Source organism: Pseudorasbora parva, chromosome 15, assembly GCF_024679245.1.
Source record: "Pseudorasbora parva isolate DD20220531a chromosome 15, ASM2467924v1, whole genome shotgun sequence".
In the NCBI taxonomy this organism is placed as follows: domain Eukaryota; kingdom Metazoa; phylum Chordata; class Actinopteri; order Cypriniformes; family Gobionidae; genus Pseudorasbora; species Pseudorasbora parva.
The window spans coordinates 40377029-40399023 of NC_090186.1; the positions used below are offsets into that span (position 1 = coordinate 40377029).

General features: G+C 38.3%; 2 protein-coding genes across 3 annotated transcripts; one reads left to right on the forward strand and one right to left on the reverse strand.

Annotated features, from left to right (window-relative positions):
* The first annotated feature begins 93 nt into the window (after positions 1–93).
* On the forward strand, positions 94–15118 carry zc3h14 (zinc finger CCCH-type containing 14). 2 transcript variants are annotated; one of them, XM_067418090.1, is made up of 17 exons: positions 94–253; positions 725–767; positions 1471–1585; positions 1926–1966; positions 2063–2222; positions 3103–3421; positions 4269–4435; positions 4543–4640; positions 5867–5995; positions 6082–6159; positions 7340–7499; positions 7824–8023; positions 8332–8473; positions 12295–12431; positions 12527–12609; positions 14720–14826; positions 14904–15118. In XM_067418090.1, exons 1-17 carry the CDS (start codon positions 218–220, stop codon positions 14905–14907), a joined length of 2019 nt encoding a protein of 672 aa, XP_067274191.1. In that variant the 5' UTR covers positions 94–217; the 3' UTR covers positions 14908–15118. The 2 variants fall into 2 exon arrangements, with proteins under 2 accessions (XP_067274191.1, XP_067274190.1); XM_067418089.1 differs by lacking the exon at positions 94–253 and adding an exon at positions 296–350.
* A 110-nt stretch (positions 15119–15228) lies between these two features.
* On the reverse strand, positions 15229–21968 carry eif2b2 (eukaryotic translation initiation factor 2B, subunit 2 beta). Its single transcript, XM_067418091.1, has 8 exons — positions 21680–21968; positions 20318–20438; positions 19008–19159; positions 18769–18932; positions 17758–17853; positions 17443–17580; positions 17295–17361; positions 15229–15415 (listed from the first exon to the last, which is right to left on the reverse strand). Exons 1-8 carry the CDS (start codon positions 21849–21851, stop codon positions 15258–15260), a joined length of 1068 nt encoding a protein of 355 aa, XP_067274192.1. The 5' UTR covers positions 21852–21968; the 3' UTR covers positions 15229–15257.
* Between the last annotated feature and the right edge of the window lie 27 nt (positions 21969–21995).

A 21995-nucleotide genomic window follows, 5' to 3' on the forward strand; every position in this document is an offset into this window, starting at 1 on the left:
TACAGAATATTTTTTATTATATATATATAATACAATAATTTTCACACACCAAAAAAAGATTATTCTGTCGAGCTGAATAGGCTGCGCATGCGCAGTATGAATAGACAAGCCGGACGCGAGGCCTAGTAACAGCAAAACTCTTCCTCTTTCTTATTTGTCAATGCTCTATTAGTTTAAATCACACATTCATCTTGAAAAAGCAGCACACAAAATAACTATGGAGATCGGAACGGAGATTAGCAAGAAAATACGGGTAAACCCTTTCCAAAGCGATGCATTCGGCGCTGTTTAGCGTGCTAGCTTACCTTCATAACATTTGTTCCAGTGTATGTTTGCTGTTGAGTGCGTGTGTACATTATTGCTCGTTTTTTGTCTTTTATCAACGTTTCTCTTTTATTAAACGTGTTTGAAACGTTTTCTGTATTTTAAAATAGAGGGACGTTAAGGAGTTTGTTCAGGATGTTGTTGTGTGTTTTGATATATCTTCACTAAGTACCATAGTGTGATTTGAAGGACTTTTGGAGTAACTTACCATGTTATTTGATCCTATTTACCATGTTCAATTTTAAAATGTTATTGTCATGTTATAGCGTTGTACAAAGGCACCAACATAGTGCTTTGCCAATGCTAGTTTGTTAACTTATTTATTGTGGGTCTGTTTAATATTAATGTATCGGTGCAGACAATGCTTTTCATTTATTAATTGTCTCATAATGTTTTTCAGGCCGCGATCAAAGGAAAGCTGCAGGAACTCGGAGCTTATGTGGGTAAGATCTCACATCAGTCTAGTTTTCAGTTTACATCAACTGTCTGTATTGTGTTTTCATAGTTATTTGTAGAGTGTTTGCTGCAGAAAATAAATTGAATAGAACATCTTGTATGCAAAACAGGAAGTTCTGTAAGTCTCTAGTGAATCAGATCGAAATGACACTTAGATTTTCAGCCTTGCACCTTGACTGACACGACAGAAACTTTATTGCAAAGAGATAATCTGCCTTGTCAAATAACAATAGTGTTCATGAACAAGCAAAATGAGTAGCATTAAGTAAAATAATTGGGCAGATTAAACTGGGAAAGTTTGATACTGAGAAAATGTTATGAAGCGACGAGAATATTTTTTGTGCACAAAACAAACAACAAATAATGTCTTTATTCAACAATTTCATTCTAGCCCTTGTCAGTCTCCTACGCAGTTAACATTGTAAATCACTTTACTACCGTTCTGTGTCTTGAAATTGGTAATTAAATTACTGTCTTTAGAAGGGTCAGATAGTTCTCGGATTTCATCAAAAATATCTCCATTTGTGTTTTTAAAATGACAACAGTTTAAGTTTTGGGCGAACTATCCCTTTAAATTAGCAGTAAATTCCTCCATGTCTAAAAATGAGGTTGTGTTATAACTGTATTAAACAGTTTGTGCATTAATATGATGGTTTACTGGATTAATCATTTGACTTTTGTCTCTGTCAGACGAGGAGCTTCCGGATTACATTATGGTCATGGTGGCCAATAAGAAGAACCCGCAGCAGATGGCGGACGATCTGTCCTTGTTTCTAGGCAGTAATACCATCAAGTTCACCGTATGGTAGGTGAAAGTCTCCCTCTCTAGATTGTGATGTTTGGTGTCTGTATCAATTATGCTCATCAAGCTTATTTGATCAAATACAGTAAAAACAGTAATATTGTGAAATATTATTACAATTTAAAATATATTTTAAATATAAACTTTAAAATTGATTCCTGTGATCAACGCTGAATTTTCACCATCATTACTCCAGTCTTCAGTGTCACATGATCCTACAGAAATCATTCTAATATGAAGATTTACTGCTCAAGAAACATTTCTTATTATCGATGTTGAAAACAGTTTTGCTGCTTAAACCCAGTAAAGCCAAGGTTAAAACAACTTTGTGTGTGTGTTGTAGGTTACATGGTGTTCTGGACAAGCTGAGATCAGTTGCAGTTGGTATGATTCCTGTTGGGGGCGTTGTTTGCACTCACATCATGTGACTTGTTGCATCCCATAGCGCATATTTTTGTGTTAACTGTTTTTCTTTTGCAGAGCCCACATCTGTCAGTCCACCCGTTGTGCACTCGGAGACGAGCATCCCGGTTGAAAGCAAAAGGAGGGGGGCGGAGCCTCGCGCTCTCGCCGTTTCCAGCTCACGCTCTGATAAGGTGGAGGGCCGTGTCTCGAGCTCCGCCCACGAGAACCGCACCAGGTATTCTCACGAGTGGACCGGCGAATCGCTGTGAAATTCAAAATAAAATGAATATTGGGACATGACATGCCATCATTCTGAAACTGGCAGACATGTTTTTATTTCCTGTTAACCCTTCAAAATAAAAGCTTGATTGTTTATAATATAAATGTTACAGGGCTCTAGACTGCGACCATTTTTTGATAATGTGCGAGTTAAAATTTCACACGGTCGTAATGATGCGAGTGCATAGTGCTGGCGCTGATCCAGAGACGGACATGCTCAGCACTTGATGACAGCTATTCAATGTTTTCAACCACATATGGTTTCACACATTTAAACACACAAGTACTAGCAAACCAATACATTTATAGTTTGTAAAATACACAGTGATGTCTGTTTAAGCGGCAATAGCATTACATTACAACGTGATACATTCAGATACACATTGTGTAAGTAACTATAAAGTTTACTCTATTCTTCTCCCACTTTACCGGCCACTTACTTTCATGTATTTCAGGAGAAGTGGATGAATAACGTGTTGTAAATCTGACAGATCCGAACCTCTGAACCTGCGCAAACTAACATGGCGACACTCATCACGCATTATAGATCAACTAACATCATTATAATTTTCAACAACAAAACACGTTCACTTACATGTATTTAAGAATCAAAATATAAGGTAGTTAATGACTTTGAGGAAAGAGAGTACAAATTATGATTTTTTTTAATGCAGATGCACACATGCCCAAAAAACACTCACTGTAGAATGATTCATGTATCTTTTCGTGTCGCAGACAAACAGTGAAAAATTGCAATGTGTTTTTTTCTGATACATATATATTTTTTAATTTGACTAAATCATGATTACAAACTCACCAGTTTTTGTGTTTTACAGTAGGAGAGTCGCTTCTGAAAGACCCTCCAGACTCACATCCGCTGTTAAACCTCTGATGGAGGCATCGGCTGAAGCTGTGATTGACATCAAGCCTGACCTGGACGATGACTTCATTGGCTATGACCCCCTGGAGCAGAGCTTGACCTCGGGTCACACACAGGCTCTATACAGCCGATCGGCAGCAGAGAGGCCTCGGCCGGCGGTGGAGGCCTCCAGACGGACGGCGGGCGCTTACAGGTCCACGGACGTCACGAGAGGTCAGGAAAGGTCAGGGTCCAGCCATGGGCGGGGCTACAGGAGCTCAGCAGAGAGCAGCAGGGTGAGTGAATTAGAGCTCTGCATTTATGCCCGAGCCCAACTGGCCCCAACTTTTTTACGCCCCTAGGGCCGGGCTTTGTGGACAATTTTCACATCATACCTAAAACGTGGGCCAGGCTTCTGCCTTTTTTTTTAGGCTTCTCCTTTGTTTTATATTTATTTTATTAATTAAAAGGAACAATGAGATGTGCTGCGCTGGTGGAAACATGAGACCATAATAGTTTACGCGACTGTCAAGACATGGCTCGCACAGGGCTATAGTCCGTGCTGCAGCAGGCGTTTCTTTAGCGCAGCTGCTAGAGTTATGGCCTTTTTACAACTGGTTCCTTCATTCGTTTTCTCTGACCAGGTATCTATCTGATTGCGAAATGACCAGGAGTAGGCCTAAATGCCTTCTGAGATTCGTAGCCTATTTAATTCTGATCACTCAAACAAACCATTTCAGAAGGTGGAATGAAAGCATTTCAGACGAAACCGGACAAATGTAAATGTATCTGGTTGTTTAAACCACATGTGTAAACTAAACGGTTAAAAAATAAACGTGTGAACTTTAATTTAACAAACAAAAAAATAGCTCTAAACATTTTTCTAAATTAACTTAATAAAGAAACGAAACAAAATAGAACTACTTTGACATTAAAAAACAAAACTGAACTATTTTAATGGCTGCAACAATGTAAAAAAAAAAACACAGGCTCCAGACGGTCTCGGGGCCGGGCCGAACTAGGGCCTAGATTTGATGCCCGTGCAGCGCTCTAGGGTGACTTTCGATTCATTGAAAGCATCGGTTCAGTCCCGTGCCGATGCTACAGCTCATCGCCTGCTGTGTGATGTCATTCTGCTGGCAGGATTTGTACCGGAAACGAAAGGCACCCGTGGCCAGTTCAGTGGTTCGGGTTCACAGGGGTCATGACCGCGGGCAGGAGGCTGAAGATCTGGATGAGGAGGAGGATGAAGACGAGGAGGACTATGGCATGGCCAGCAAAGTGTCTCTGCCTTCGAAACCGGAACGCAAGTACGTCCCTCTGAAATAATGGAAAAAACATTTGAAATAGAGATGTTTTCAGATGTTATTGCCAAAATTGTTTGTTAACTCCTTACAAAATTGTGTGTATTTTACAGGCCTTCTCTCCCACTAGCCAAACAAGCCAATAAAAATCTGATCCTCAAAGCAATCTCAGAAGCTCAGGAATCCATCAACAAGACTACTACATACACAGGTTATGCATATGCATTTAATATTATATTATATATAATAGTTTTAACTCAACACAGTGCATCTATTAAATATTCAACTGAAATTATAGAGAGTTGATCTGTCTGTATCAGTTATTATTTATAACATTGTCCGTAGCTTATTTATTTTTATAATTCTCTAGTAATGTATTTGTGTTTTTTTGTATTGCTATTTAGGTCAAATTTATTTTAATTTCAATTTTAAGTTTTTATATGTTTGCCATTTGTAAGTCAGTCTAAAGGAGTTTTCTTTCGAGAATGAACACGTCAGAATATTCATAATATTCATAATTCTCATCCAAGGCATAAGCAAAATAATGGGGCAGGGCCTGGTTGAGTTGAGTTAGGCGATGTCCACACTATTTTTCTCTCCGTTTTGGCCTTCCATCCACACTGAGATAGCGTTTTAAGTCACTGAAAACGTATCGTTTTGAAAACGCTCTCCAAAGCGGATACATTTGAAAACGCTGTCTTCACGTCGTAGTGTGGACTGTGAAAACGGAGGCTTTTTAATACAATGATGCATTTAGTCATGTGATGCAGTCATATGTCCAATTCAGGCAAGATAGTAAATGACATTGGACAGCAGTTGTTTTGTATGCTTTTTGTTTTGACAGCCGTGTTAAATATTAATGTCAGTTTGTACATACTGTTAAAAAACATACTGCCTTTTCTCGACATTGCCGCAAAACTTCAAAGAGTAAATAAACGATTAGCGGAAATGACGCAAGTCAAAGCCTCTTGGATTTGCTCATGCGCAGTACGGTGTAAGCGTTTTCAGACGTTTCAGTGTAGATGAAATTTTTTGGGAAAACGATTGAAAATGACGAAAATTTATCCGGATTAGTGTAGACGTAGCCTTAGTAGTGTGTGTTGAAACTCACGGTTATGGTAAGGGGTGTGACATTTCCCAAACAACTTGGAAGCTGTTGACTAATCACAACACAATAGTCCAGCCGACCAATCAGAGCACATTGCACTTTTCCGAAGGAGGGACAAGAACTAAACAGAGCGTTGCAGACAGACCGGAAAAAGAGGAACTGCAACTGTGTAAAATATGGGGATATGTTTTTTGAACACTCAAGCATGAAAACCTATTTTAGTAGAGCCGAAAACATAATCAAGCTTCATTTTTAGCTTCATTTCAATTAACACAAATGTTTTTAGTAGTTCTAGTTAATGTAACTTTGGTCCATGTTCTCATGTCCAGTTCCCCAGCGGCAGACGGTCCCTGTAGCGCCACGGACACGTTCGGCCAGTGACGAGATGAGTATGGCTGCAATCCGATTGGTCCAGGAGCACCTGCATGCTCTCACACCCCAGGACACAATGCACAATAGTGAGTGTCTGTTGCTTATAGAAATATTATAGTGCGAAGGAACTGGAAATCAGACTACACAATTCTTTCTTTTCTGTGTTGTACAGCTCAGTCCAGAGCTATAGCATCTCGTCTGCAGTTGGAGCTTCCAGAGGAGGACAGCCAAGAGCGGATCAATGACTACGGTGAGAAATATAAACTCCTTTTGACCTCTTAATAGCAAAGTACATCTTAATTGTACTATGGATGTCATTCAGTCACATTCTGTGATGCTCAGTAGTCTCATGTAGCCTGTCCACAATATGCAGCTTGAGTGAAAAACCACTCGTAAATCCAACATTTGAAGCCACTAACCAATTTGTTTATGTGCCATTTAGTTATATGAATATACACTACCAATCATTTTTTATTCAGCAAGAGCCCTATTCGAATCCAGAATGTCAGTGTTTTTCTCCCACCACTCACGTTAAAATCACAGACCGAATTACTTATTGTTTTTTGACAAACACCACGTGCTAATTTAATTGCCGTCCGAATCCACATCTCTGAGTTTTCAAGAAAAGATTGCTTCAAAATAAACTGTTTATATCCTTTTTGACCACAGCGGAGCACCATATCGTTGTGCTTCGCTGTAATATGAATGCATTTTAAAAGATCTAGCTTACACTTTTATTACTGAAATGCTGGAAAGTATTTACAAGAATAACTTTTCATTACCACTAAAAAGAGAAAAAGAAGAAAAAGATGTGAAATGAGCCATTATTATGGCAGTAATGAACGTTATATTTGTTAAATTTGCAGCATTCTATGAACTTAATTTCACTCATTTCCACATTTTAAAATCCATCTTCCTATTTTTAAACAGGATATTTAAATCATTAAATAATTCATAATTCCCTATTATTAAATTAAATATGCTTTTATTCTTATTATTCCAAGCATATTAGATTTTTTACAGCAGACTGTCAGTAGACTGACCACGTGAGCAGTGAAACTGCTTTACAAAACTCGCATCTCCACCGTGAATAAATCACCATCTGAATGCACGAGTTTTATCACTGAGCTGGCATGCAAATGTATTTTTACAGACGTCCACATGAGAAACAATTGCCATTCGAATAGGGCTAAGGATGCATTCAATTGCTCAAAGGTGACAGTAAAGACTTCTAAAAATCTTTCAAATAATTGCTGTTCTTTTGACCTATTTAAATCTATCAATAAATTTTTTCAACATTAATAATAAGAAATAGTTCTTGAGCAGCAAATCAGCATAGAATGACTTTCCAAAACATAAAATGACCACATACATCCCCCAAACTTTGAACTGTAGTGTACTAACTCAGATTTGTGGCTGTTTTGGTTCAGAGCTGCAGGTCTTAGAGGCGGCGAGACTCAAGGCCCTGGACACGCGTTCATTCATCGTGAGGAAACCAGAGCTGGAACAGACTCCACCAGTCAGGAGCAGACTTACCCCTGTCAATCAGAACGAAGACCCGCCCACCACGTCCAGAATGGTGCAGCCCAGGTATGACAAACAACATTCAGATCCATATATTTATCCATATAGTATTGTTCAAAAGTTTGAGGTTGGTAATATTTTAATGTAGAATGAAGTCTCTTCTGCTCACGAGGCTGCTTTTGTTTGATCAAAATACATTAAAAAACAGTAAGATTGCAAAATATTATTACAATTTAAAATAAGTGATTTCTATTTGAATATATTTTAAATTGTATAGTTTTTTTTTCCTACTATGGAAGTCAAAAGACATTTTTTTTTGGTGAACTATCTGTTTCATTTCATAACATGACAGTAGTGTACTGACTCATATTTGGTTAATTTCCCACACAGAGAGAAAGCGGAGGTTACGGGTGGCTCGAGTCCAAAGTTCATTGTGACATTGGATGGAGTTCCCAGTCCGCTAGCCAACCGCACCGATCAGGAGATGGAGACTGAGGACGAGAATAACGCAACCTCTGACCTTCCGGAAAATAACAGACCCAAACCTTCCATCCACCTCAGACTCGGCACTGACTTTATAAACGCTGACGGTAAGATGAAGAGACTCGTGTTTTGGCGGTCTTGTGTCTTGTACCGCAGTAACAGTGTATATCACAATACGGTTATTTTTTTCTGCTAAGAATAACCCAAATAAATGTTTTATATAACACACAAGTTAGAATTATTGTTTATAATTTTTCTGTGGTAATTGGCGCATTATGCCTGCTTAATTTTTTTAATACCAAACCTGGACCGTTCTTGTAATAAAGTCATGTGACTTATGATTTATTCTAGCTGTAGTCAACATTGCTCTCCCTTTTGTGCCCTGCTCATCCTCATCTCTGTATTTCTCCTGCAGATAGAGAGATGAATGAGGCAGAGGACATGGACGTAGAGCAGGTTCAGGCTAAACGACAGAAACTTCCAGAACGCTGCAAGTTCTGGCCTGCGTGCAAGAGCGGAGACGAGTGTTTGTACCATCACCCCAACACACAGTGCAAGTGAGAACATATTATAAAGAGGCCATATTATGCCCTTTTAGAACGGCTTGATTTTGTTTTTTGCTCTACTAAGAATAGGTTTTCATGCTTGAGTGTTAAAAAACTCCTTTCCAATATTTTACATTGTTGCAGCTCCTCTCTTCCCAGTCTGTCAGTAACGCTCTGTTTAGTTCCTGGCTCTATGAAGCCCCTCCTTCCGGAAGGCACAATGTACTCTGATTGGTCGGCTGTGCCAGTGTGTTGTGATTTGTTAACCGCTTCCACTGTTTGGAAATGTCATGTAGTTTCATTACACTACTAGCCATGGGCATCAGAAGCAACAAAAAATTGTGAGAGGGTCCTCTCTGAGTAGGGATGTCAACGATTAATCGATGATCGATTAATTGTCGATAAGACATTTGATCGATAAGACTTATCGATCATCGATTAAGCAGGGTCATGCGCGTGCGTGCGGCTCAAACGCGAAACGGGAGGAAAAATGAAGCGAGTGTGCCCGGTTTCTATTTGGGACCATTTTACAGCTGGAGTCACACCTTCATCATGACTGCAAGTTTGCATGTGCATTCGCAGCCTTTTGTTTTGTACAAATGTAAGTTGTAATATTGTGCTTATTTTGTGCAGGCCTATCTATAGCTGATTTATCTCATAAGGATGCATTTGGTTAATAATTAACGTTAAAGGCGAGCGGTAGTAAAAGCGTGGCTGTGATCAGCTTCAGCGTGCAGCTCCAACAGCAATGCACAGCTTATAATGACTATGATTGGGACTGTCATATCACACAACATTAATGAGAACACCACTGTAATAAAACATTGTGATTGTTAAGTATTTAGGTTTATTTGCCGTGTGTTTCATTGCGTTGATCCAGGAAGAGCGCGTGCACAACATGGTTCTCGGTCACGCACTCTGACTCGCGCATGTAACTTGGTTAAAGTTCACTTGTGCATTCGGATCAGATTGTGCAGAAGTAATTTGTAATATTACATTTATTTTGTAACGTTACATATCTGATCAATCATATAGGATGCGTTTCTTTAAGCGAAATAAAACGCAATAACAGATGGCTTCAGTCAGTGATGGCTACCGGTTTTCATCCAGTGCTTCGGCTTTAGCGCATACAGAGCAATGCATAATAACGATGATTGGGACAGTCATATTATATAGCAGAAATGAGAACACTATTTTAATAAATGGTTGTAAAGTCATTGGGTTTAGGTGCCGTGTTCAGAGCGTTGTTCCAGGAAGAGCACGTCTCCCATTCTGAAGATGAATATCAGCAACTCAATTCAAGTTCACTTGTACATTCCCATCATTTTGTGAAGATATATAATTTGTAATATTTTGTTAACTTTATATAAATCTGATTAATCTCATATAGGAAGCTTTTTGTTGAGTTAAATAATGCGCTAACAAAGAGCTTCAGTGTAACTTACCAGTGCTGATTCAGCGCATCCGCTTCAGCTCGCGCAGTTCAAACAGCAACGCACGACTAATAATAACTATGATTGGGACTGTCACATTACATAACATTAATGAAAACAATATTTTAATAAATCCTTTTGAATTAATTGGGTTTAGGTGACGTTTCAGCACGTTGTTCTTGGAAGAGCGTCCACTCTGAATAATCAGATCTGAGGCGGCGTTCGTGTTGTATTACAGGTTATATTTGGTTATTAAATAAGTCATTTAATTAAATTATAAATAACATCGACTAGTTTTACAATCCCATAGCTCTTTGTTTAGATAAAAAATCCCTCTCATTCATTTGGTGAACATGGTGTTTTGAGCAGCATTTGCACATCCTGTCATGCTGTCGGCTATAAGCCACTGCTGTGCACGCATATTTTAGTAGCCTATTATGGTTAACGATTAATCGATTAATTGATCGTTAATTTAAACGACGATCGATCATGGGAATTTGTAAAAATTGACATCCCTATCTCTGAGAAAAGAATTACTGGAGTAAAATTAGATGCCATTACATTAAGTACATATACATCTACGGAAAACACAGAATCAATGACAGTGTAGGGGTAAGACACATGGCATCAAGTTTTGACGTAAAATGACCCGAGGTTAACTTTTTTTGCTGATCTTGCTCTAGTCCATTTTTCCATCACATATCAGATCGGAAAGGCATTTATTAAAATATATATAGATATAAGAAAAAATTAGAAAAGTGAAAATAAAGCATCTGTGTTTATCAGCTAGGCTTAGGTTAACAGGCGTGCTGAACTGGAGATGATAAAAGTGAGTGGGTCCAATATCATAGCACCCATGCTACTAACTCAACTCAACCAGGCCTCGCCCCTTTATTTTGCATGTGCCTTGGCTGGGAATTATTTAAACAAGGAATATTGTTTCATAGACCGCTTTAGTCCAGTTGGCTTGAGCAGTACCCATTGGACTACCAGCACAGAAAACCTTCTACTGAAAAATGTTCAATGCATTTTGTATCAAATCCACTGCTTTAAACAATATATTTCAAGACCATTGCAGCATCTTATGCCATGAGTACTAAGACTCGAATGTGAACGTCCTCCAAGAAACGTGATTAAACTATCTTAATTATACAGGGCTTCCTATAGTTCTCCCAAAAATGAAAATTACCCCTTGATTTATTCACCCTCAAGTCATTCTAGGTGTATTTGACATTCTTCTTTCAGACCAATACAATTAGAGTTATATAAAAAAAAAATCCTGGCTCTCCCAAAGCTGTATAATGCAGTGAAATGGCAGCCCAAAAAAGTGCTTCTATTCATTATAAAAGTAATCCACACGGAAAAATATCCATATTTAAAGCTGCTGTCCGTAACTTTTTGCACTCTAGTGGTTAATAAACAGAACTGCATGCGTCTTGCGGAAGAACATTGCAGCCGGATCTACTTCTCTCTGTTTATGTCTATGGCTGATCACGCAGGGACTGTGCTCCTCCGCAGCGTAACCTACCAGTCTGACATGAAATAGTCCCAGTATAAACACTTATTTGTACCCTTAAGTGTACCATAATGATTCAGGGGAAGACAACAACACGGTTTGGAAAATGTATTTATGTTGTACATTCTCATTATATAATTTTTGTAAATCTTGAACACAAAAAAATAAAGCGTAACTGGCATAACCTATGCCAATTTCTGCGCAAGTTGAATATGGAAGGCGTTCTGGTGGAAGCTGGATATTTTACTTCATAACATTTAATTCATGGTAAATATGGATTTTTTTTTTTACATGCATGTATTGATTCACTCCAGAAGGTCTTTATTAACATATAAGTCAAAAAAAGACTTTATTGGACAAAGCAACAAAGCCGAGATGCCTGGAGAACATCTGACCATATCACTGACCAACTCACACTTTTAAAACAGTTTAATAACCATTGATCTCATTTGCAGGTGCTCTTCTCCCTTTTCTCTTCCTGGAATCTACCCAACACTTTCGCCAGTTGCTTCATTAGTCAGCTAGCCTGTTATCTTTGTAAGGGTGGCTGACTGCCAGCTAGTCAAAACATATTTTGATTGTCCCACAAAGTAATTATTCAGTGTTTTGCCTTATTTTTTATCAAGAGAACATGTTGAAGGCCATGTGAACCAAAAGGGCAGATGCCAACCGCAACCAACCCAATCCCGTTCTTTCCCGTGTGACTTCTTCTCTCGTTCATGTAGACCATGAGGCCTTCAAAACGCATCTAGCTTTTACAGTATTCAAGCTACTTGTTTTCTATAGGATAAATAAAATATTTCACCACTACTTATGCTATGACAGTAATATTTTTGTAGTAATGCTTATTATGTAAATAAATGCATTGTTTTTTGTTGTTGCAGACTGTTTCCCAACTGTAAGTTTGCAGACAAGTGTCTGTTTATTCATCCAAACTGTAAGTTCGATGCAAAGTGCACCAAAGCAGACTGTCCGTTCACACACGTCAGCCGAAGAGTCAACGGCAACCCTATAAGAACAGGTGTGTAAGACAAAAATAAAGTACATGGGAATGTGTTCAAAATGGCACTTTGGCACAGGTGCTGACGTTTGACCTTGTGACCTCTGACCCTGTAGCTCCAGCTCCAGCTCCAGCCAGCAGCGTGTGCCGTTTCTTCCCGGAGTGTAAAAAGCTGGACTGTCCGTTCTACCACCCAAAAGTGAGTTTTACCACAGCCTGTTTCACTTTGAGGGATGTATTTGTTTATGTTGAGTATAATAACAGTCTCTGAAATGTCAGTGAATCACAAACTCAAAGCTGAAACCTAAAGCTGAAGTAAACATTTACACATATTAGAATGATTTCTGTAGGATCATGTGACTGAAGGCTGGAGTAATGATGCTGAAAATTCAGAAATAAATGTAAAATTAAAGAGATTTTTTTTTTTCAAATATATCCAATAGAAACGTTATTATAACTGTAGTTTTAATCATATAAATGTTGGTGAGCAGAAGAGACTTCTTGATAACACCTCACAATAAGGTCTCATTTTAAGGTGTTACCAACATTAGTTGATGCATTAAATGACATTAACAGTGAACAATAGATTTTTTACAGCATTTATCAACCTTATTAATCTTAGTTAAAGCTGCAGTCCACAACTTTTTTGAGGGGTTAAAATGAGTGTCATTTTGATGGCGGATTGTAATCCAGAAAGGTCCAAACGACATCAGTGACAGCTGGAGATTCAACCGAAAGCAAAATATTAGACTGTACAGAAATTAAAATCTACAGGTAAAGCTAACACACACTAAATACATGAAGTCACACAATGCTGATGTTGTTAACAAACATTTGAGAACAAAGTATAACAGTAATAATAATCTGTACGGTGTGATGTGATATGAGCGAAGCGACTGTTAGATTTAATCGCCTATTTTTTCTCAGTTGGTTAGAACAAAAATGGCACAAGTAACTTGTTCAGAGGACATTTTCTGGTGAATTCTTATTTCCGTTGTACTTCCAAGACATAGAATCTGTGATTCTGAAGTACAGTATCCAATCAAACACACACACACATCGTATCCACACACTCCTCAAAACATTAGATTCATCCGCACTGAGGAGCCGCTGGTGCACGACTCATGTAAAGATGATTCCACAAATAACTGCAATCGCTGGTTTCAAACAGAGATGGCGACAGAGAGGCAAAACTTATGGACTTCAGCTTTAAGAACCAAATTTGCAAAGTCATTTTCTCAAATTCATTTCTCTTTTATCAAAGTAAATATTGAGATTAACATTAATAAATGCTGTAGAACTATTGTTCATTGTTAGTTGTAAAGTTATGAAAGAGAGTAACTTTTGTAGAAAATATTTTATTTCAAACTTTTAACTGATACACAAGTCAGCATTAAATCTAAATTGAGTTGTTTACTTATCTTGAGCATGTTATTCCAAATTTGAATGTTTTAATGCAGGGGCGTAGCCATCGGGCGGGCCCGCCCACTATGATAATAGGCCCCCCCAGTTTATTATACAAATATAATAATATTTGTTAAATAAGTTGTTTAAATTAACGTAATTCCAAACTTATTATAACATCTCAAATACTGAAATAAATAAAATGTTTTTTACAGTCTATGGTTTTTGCATAATGCTTGATGAGTTTGATTGACAGCTGTGTTAGGCAATTGTCAGGCTGTCTCATGTGACGCGGCTCGCACCTCTGACTTCATGAAGTGTTTACCTGTTCACTTAGCTTATAGTTAGCAGTTGTGTGATAGAGAAACAGCAGCGCTGCAAAATTTTATAAAAAGGGGGAAATTTTTTTTGCATAACCGCAGTAGAGATCCCATCCATCCGGCCGCAGGTAATGTTGAGACTTTTCAATTCCAAGTTCATTCTGTAAAGCCGGGAACACGGCATTATTTTTTATCAGTTATGATAGGGTCCCCTACACTTATCAAGGTGTGCGGCACTGTTTTGATGCAGTTCAACCTGCGGTTCGAATCCGCCTTTTGCCGAACTCGATGTACTTCCTTTTCTCATCATATATCCGATCGGAAAGGTGTTTATTTCAATAAAAATGAAGAAAATATTTGAAAAGTGGAAATAGTGTCTAACATTGCTCATGTTTTGTATGTGGACAGATACTATTTTGTAGCTACCCCCCATCACTAGGTTAGCTATCACCTCGCGTGAAAGTGCCCAGGCCGCTCACTTTTGCCCAGGCCCGACCAAAAATCAAATTCTGCCTACGCCACTGTTTTAATGTGTTTTGATTAGACGTATTTGTTCCTACGCTCATCCCTTTGCTTTTCCTTCAGCCGTGTAGATTTGCGGCGCAGTGTAAGCGAGCAGACTGTACTTTCTTCCATCCAGCTGTGGCCGTGCCGCCCAGAAGTGCTCTGAAATGGACCAAAACACAAAGCAGGTACAGCGAACTCACAGGAGACCGCAGTGAAGCGTTTGAATCAAACTTCTGTAACACTTCTGTTTCTTTCCCCACAGTTGAGAAACTCAAGCGAGTGATCACGACTGAGCTGCCGTGTTTCTACAGATCATGCAGAGCTTCCCGTCTCCTCACATCATCTGAACGTTTTTGTTTTGCGCCCTCTACGTTTTTTGATTTAATTTTTAAAACAAGTGAATTTTATAAAAAGCAACTTTCTGTAAACTGTTTGCAGTATATTTTTGGTGTATTAAATGTCAACAATACACACAAATATGAATGTTGTCTTTACTCCATAAACATGTAACGGCGTGGTAACGTGCTTAAATATTATTCACACACACTCATCTCAGAAGTTTTGAATGCCAAAGCGTGACACAAACATGCGAGTCAGAGATTCTTTATTTTCCAGACTAAAGTTCATGATCTTCAGGGTGGTAAAGTTCACTCATCAAACGGTAAATGTACGACGGAGCGTTTCCGCCGATGTTCGAGATGAACAGTGTGATGAGTTCAGGAGGGACGTAGTCGAAGACCGGACAGTGAGCGTTGACCTTAGATAAGATCTCACCTGGAAACAGAAATTGCATTTCATTCACCATCTTAATGGAAACCGCATTTCAAGAGGTCATGTAATGCTATATTAAAAGGTCATTGTTTCGTTTTTTGGGTGTACTAGAATGGGTCTTAAAGGGTTATATTTCCAGAAAGGGAATAAAAACATCATCAGAGTAGTCCCAAGGGGGTAATCTAGCGCTCGGAAAGCGTTCCACCCCTGGGGGCTGCCATTGCTAACCAAGCCATCACCTGCTGTTAGCATCCCATTGACTCCCATTCATTTTTGAGTCACTTTGACAGTGAATAACTTTACATCAGAGGCGTTTAAAGACTCCATTTGTCCATTGTTTATTTCTAAAGAAACACGACAATGCATAAAAGGCTCCATTACCTTGTATCTTACACTATCGCCCCGCAGAAGCTGTTTTTGTAAAAATAGGCTAACGATTGCGTCATAACCAACGCGACCCTGTCGCACAGTTGAGAAATTACCGTATAGACCTGAGGAGACGCTCGCAGGCAATCTTTACTGTCTATGAGACAGTCGGGGGGACGTGGAGACATGTCCTGGAGACTAGTCTGATAAAGTCAAGGGGGAAGAATGGGGAGAAGCCCATAGTGAGCCAAAAGCAACGGGAGAAAATATTTAAACAACGTGATTCAGCTTTCGCTTTCCACATCTACTAGAAGACTCACAGCTGTCAGACAGGAGGCTCACGTCACATCTACGTCGTCAAGCTCAGTCTGAGCCTGCGCAGTTCGCTCAGCCATCAGGAAGTGAGTGCCCCTAGGTTGACTTCATTATTTCGCCGTAGACGTCAATGGGGTCGCTGTGTCCATTTCTTTTACTGTCTATGAGTAGTCCATATGTGACGTCAGTTGGTTGATTAATACATTTTGGTCCAAAAATAACAAAAACTACAACTTTATTCAGCATCGTCTTCTCTTCCGTGTTTGTTTTCAAACCTCAAATAAAGATTCGAACGGTTATGAATCAGCGTATTGATTCATGATTCGGATCACGTGTCAAACTGCTGATGTCACGTGACATTGGCGATCCGAATTCTGAATCGATTCACTGATTCATAACCGTTCAAATCTTTGTTTGCGGATTGAAAACAAACACATAAGAGAAGACGATGCTTTTATTGGACCAAAATGTATTTTCGATGCCTCAAGAGATTTTAACTAACCAACGGATGTCACATATGGACTACTTTGATGATGTTTTTATTCCCTTTCTGAAAAGGGACAGTATACCGTACATACATTCAATAGAGGACGAGAAAGATCTCGGACTAAATATAACATATCTTCATTTGTGTTCAAAAGATGAACGGAGGTCTTACGGGTGTTGAACGACATTAGGGTGAGTAATTATTCAAAGAATTTATTTTTGGGTGAACTAACCCTTTAAATTGTAGAAGGTCAAATTAAGATTTTTTAAAGCCTGAATATCTTAAATTGAAGCATAACGTCTTAAGTTCAATATCATGGCATTAAATAAGGGCCTTATGATTTGTTCTTTCATAAAAATGGAACTTACTTTTGGGTGATTAAATCGGGTCAAAACATAAAGAGATAGTTCACTCAATGAAAAACAGAATCGGGTCAAAATTACACTTTAAAGGGCCCTAAAAATGAATTTATTTATTTATTTTAATAAATTGCTGTAAAATTATGTTTCAAGATTTGATCATTTTTCCAATCGAAGAAAATGCATGAAAACATTCCCACTAAGGAAAAGGACAACATTAAAAAGCATAAAATGGCCTTTTAACAAAAAACAAAAAAACAGATTTGCTACTTATTTTTGGGAGCTTTACTTCACCCTTAAATTAAATGTGTAAAATTGGAAATCATTTGTTAAAACGATTGCAGTGTGTCATTACCTTCAGTGAAGGGAAGAACTTCGTGCGGTGAAACAAATTTGTGAAACGTGTCCTCCTCGTTGGGAAACTACGACAACAAAGCCTTGAGTTAAACCTCGAAACAGCATCTGTTATCTGCTGACTGAGTGTGTGGAAGTGTGTGTGGTACCTGCGGAGAGAGCTTGAACATGGGAGCGCACACGATGAGCGGAGTCGAGTGATGCTTCGCGGCCAGAGCCAGTGTGTGTGTGCCATTAAGAGCCCGCAGACCCCCGTTAGCCAGAACCGTCTGTGTACCGATGATGACCTGAACAACACACACACATCTCACATCATTTACAAGGCTCCAATCATTCCTCAAGAAGCCAAAGCCTGTGTATTACTAACATGAAACAAAATAATGTATCTGATAATATGTGATTCTGGATAATTATTATATCTTGAATATTTTACTGGTGTATCAAGCCTCAGTCCTTTATTTCACCTTATTGACCCTTGACATTACAGCGAAAATGGCAGCGTCTGGGATGACCGTTGTCTCGATGTCCTCTCTGGAAAGACTTGTGGCCATTTCATGCCCCTGATGGACAAAAAGGAGTTCATGTGAGTTTAGTCAAGTTATTTACAAGGACCTGAAAATGACACAAAAAAAACAAATACACACTAAAATACTAAAAACCTAGTAAAATATACATTATGCATTTATTAATAATGATATTTAATAACTTAATATGATGTAATATACATTAAAAACATTTAAATATATTATTTTATTATAATTATGTATATATTAATGACAAGAACTTAATAATATATTAATATTTAATTGTTTTTATTATAATTACTTCATTATCTTAATCATTTATATCATTTTACAATATAAATTATTAAAAAATAATAATATAAACTTACATAAATGTTTTAACAGGTTATTATGTGGTTAACTATATATGTTTTTGTTTATATTAAATAAAATAATCATTTTTAATGTTAAATAATATAAGTAATTATATTATGGACAAACATAATAATTATAATGTGACAAATATCAAAAAATAAATCATATATTTTTATACATTTATATAATTATATATTTATATAAATATTATTTATATTATAAATTATATAAATATTCATGATTAAATTATTATTACTTTTATCAATAATTATAATGCTTTATATTATTTTACAATATTATAAATTATATATATATATATATATATATATATAATCATTTATGAAACATTTATAATTATTATCATTGTGTATTATTGAAAATAAGCTAATAATAATAATATTTCAATGTTTTTATTTTTTAAATTTTATTTTTTTCATCAATAATTATAAACATATTTTATTTTATATTAGAATACATATAAATATTATATATTAAATAATGATTTAACATTATTGCAAGGTATAATGAGAGTGTTGTTCTGTTCTCCCAGTATTGAGATATCTTAGTAAAATACAACTAATGCAAGCCTGGACTCACCTGACAGAAGGGCGCGCACTCTGCCACGATAACATGGAACTTGCGTTTCCGCGCCGCGTCCTTCAGGAACGCTTCCACCGTCCTGGAGCGGCCGATGGTCATGATGACCTCGTTGGAGTGGATGTGTTCCAGCGCCTGCATGGAGATGTTGTCTGTGGTGCCCTCTATAAACACACACAGTTCATCAATTATACAGTCATTACCAGAACATATCGTTTCTTACACTACTGGAGGCTCACCCAGCTCGGTCAGCAGCTCGTTGATGGCTTCAATGACGTTGGCTTTGAGATGAGCGAAGTGTTGCCTGAAGTTGTCCTCGCTGGACCCTCCGGACGTCAGCAGCTTGTGCAGAGATTCCTGCTGATCCGCCTCCTCGCTGCTGCCTCTGGACCTGAGGAGGACAGGAGGATTCACAGCTCACCTACAAATTTACATTCTGGTATGTATCACGTTCATAATAAACCTGTATGATAATACTTGTAAATTTCTTTAAAGCTACACTATGCCCTCTAGCGGTTGAAGCATAAAACTACAACAACTACTTGTCTGAATATTGTTTTGATGATAATGTGAGTTGTGCTTCAGCGCGGATGTGCTCATGGTTACAGATGATCGCCTTATTATCAGTTGTTGTGGCTTCAGCTGCATATAGCAGTGGACTGACCTTATTTTCTTTATTTACAAATATGCATTAACATTAAAACAGACGGATTATGTAAATATGACGTTTCCTGGGAAATCTTGGGCCTATTGCACAAAACTAGGATATGGGATTAAGCCGGGATAGCTTGGTGATCCTGGCTAAATGTATCCGCTAATATACAGTTATCGTTTTTGGTGTGAGTGTGCCTTCAGGGTACATTTACACCACAGTACTGTACTAAATTTTGCATACAGATGACAAGATCACAAAGAAATCCTGGCTTAATCCCTTATCCCAGTTTTGTGGAATAGGCCCCTGTCCCGGCTACTAATATAGGGGTCTAATGTAAGCAAATAGGTGACAACTGCTATGTGATTATCTTTCCAAATATTATGTTTGTACTGCAAAGTTAACAGTCTGTCATCTGTGATGGGATTTGATGGAATGGCTCATAGTACTTGATAGTTCAGAAAGAGACAACCGACTTTAAAAACGAAAATCCAAGAAATATTCAGGCATTCAAACTGATGGAGAAAGATTAGACCAAAAAGCTTTCCTTATCCAGTGGCTCCCTCTATTATAACTCTCATCTGTCATTCACGTTGACAAAATGCTGACAGTTTATTGGCTGGCCATATTTGTTCGTTTGTCAGAGTGATTTTTAAAGAACACGTTACATTGTACAACTTTAAAATACAACTTGCCATTCGCTTCTTCAAGTTTAATATATCAAGTCAAGTCACCTTCATTTATAAAGTGCTTTTTACAATACAGATTTTCTCAAAGCAGCTTTACAGTGATAATAGGAAATGAATGGAAGAGATTGGTTTGGCTGTACAGCTGCACTAGAAAAAGTTCTATTATTATAGAATACGGGTTATTTTGGACACAGCCTGAGAGTCTCACCTCGCATATTCTTCTCGAATAATCTTCAGCACCCTGCGGACCATGTTCCCGACGGTGGTCTCGGACGGCTGCGCTGCTGTCATCCGCCTGCCCTCCTTCCGTATGATCTCCATCAGCTCACCTGAAAAAGGACACCAGAGACTTTAAGATCCCGTAAACCAGGGGCTTTCAAACCGGGGTCCGGAGAGTGCTAAGGTGTCTGTGGAAATGTTTAAAGGGGCAGGTTGCATGCGATTTCCCTTTTATAACTTTAGTAAGTGTGTAATGTTGCTGCTTGAGCATAAACAGTATCTGCAAAGTTACAGCGCTGAAAGGTCAATGCAAACGGAGATATTGTCTTTTAAAGTTACAGCAGTTTATTGCCTACAAAAACGTCCGGTTTGGACTACAACGAGCTTCTTCCTGGGTTGGTGACATCATAAACCCTCGCTAGTCTCCACAGATGTGACTTCTGCCCGTAATGGAAAGGGGCGTGGCTCCTGGACAACCTGTGCTTGGCACTTCAGCCAATAAAAATACAGGAAACTACATTTGGCCATCTAACCAATCTAAGACCATTGCGTTTTTCGGAGGGATGGGCTTCATAGAAGCAGGAAGCAAACGAGCCGCTCAAAGGACAGTGGAGACAGCGGTGTGGAATAAAGGTCAAATATGAGGAAAATACAGTTTAAAAAAAATGTTATACTGCGCCCCACAAAAACAACCAAGCCTAGGAAAAAACCACGGAACCAACCCTTTAAAAATGTAAAAGTAGGCTAAATGTAAAAAATTATAATAATATATGGATGCACAATATATCGGCCACCATATCGCAATCGGACGATATATGTTCCTTTTTAATATGATCGTTATCGGCCAAATACTAAAGTTTTGCCGATAAATAATGGATTATTTCCTTTAGCTGAGATGCTTCAGATGCGCTTTTCGCCATTATGGTTTGAATTGCTTGAAATATGATTGTAATCACTTCAAAAAGGAAAATACAATTAAGTGCAACCTGTGTAGTGCAAGTCTGTCATACATTAAAATTATTATGAGATTGTATATTTGTGTGCTTTTAAATGGTGAGATTTGGAATCTCTATATGAACAAATACAGCTTAATTTTATTTTAGATATGAGGATAGTCATATCTCGGGATCCCCAGTGACAAACTAAAAAATACACAATGAATGATGTCATAGGACAGCAAGATTTTATTTGTTTGCAGTTGTTTTTATTAGTGTTATTGTTGTAGTTGATATGTGCTGTGGGCTTATGTATCAGTATGTTTTGTATTCGGCAATGGGGGAAAAATACAACCAGTATCTGGACCAACACATGTTTTACAGTCTATGGAAACAACACTCGTGTTGTCACTCACCGGCGTTGTTCCAGCGGGCCTGAGCGGTGATTCTGCGGAGTAAAGAGCTCGTTTCTCGGGCAGTTTCCGCGGAACCCCGGAGGGATCCTGCCCCGCTTCCGCAGCGCTTCAGCTCGGACAGAAACGACTCGATGCGCTCGGACAGATCCGTCTCTTTATCAGCGCCGGGCATTTTTACTTGCGTGTCAGTAAAACGCTTATTCAGATCGAGTTTCTCACATAGACTGACAGCTTCAACACTCGCGGAACCACAGAAAGCTCCTCCGGGTCGTGAGCGGTCGTGTGTCCTCCGCGCTTCTTCTTCTTCTGTGGTTGA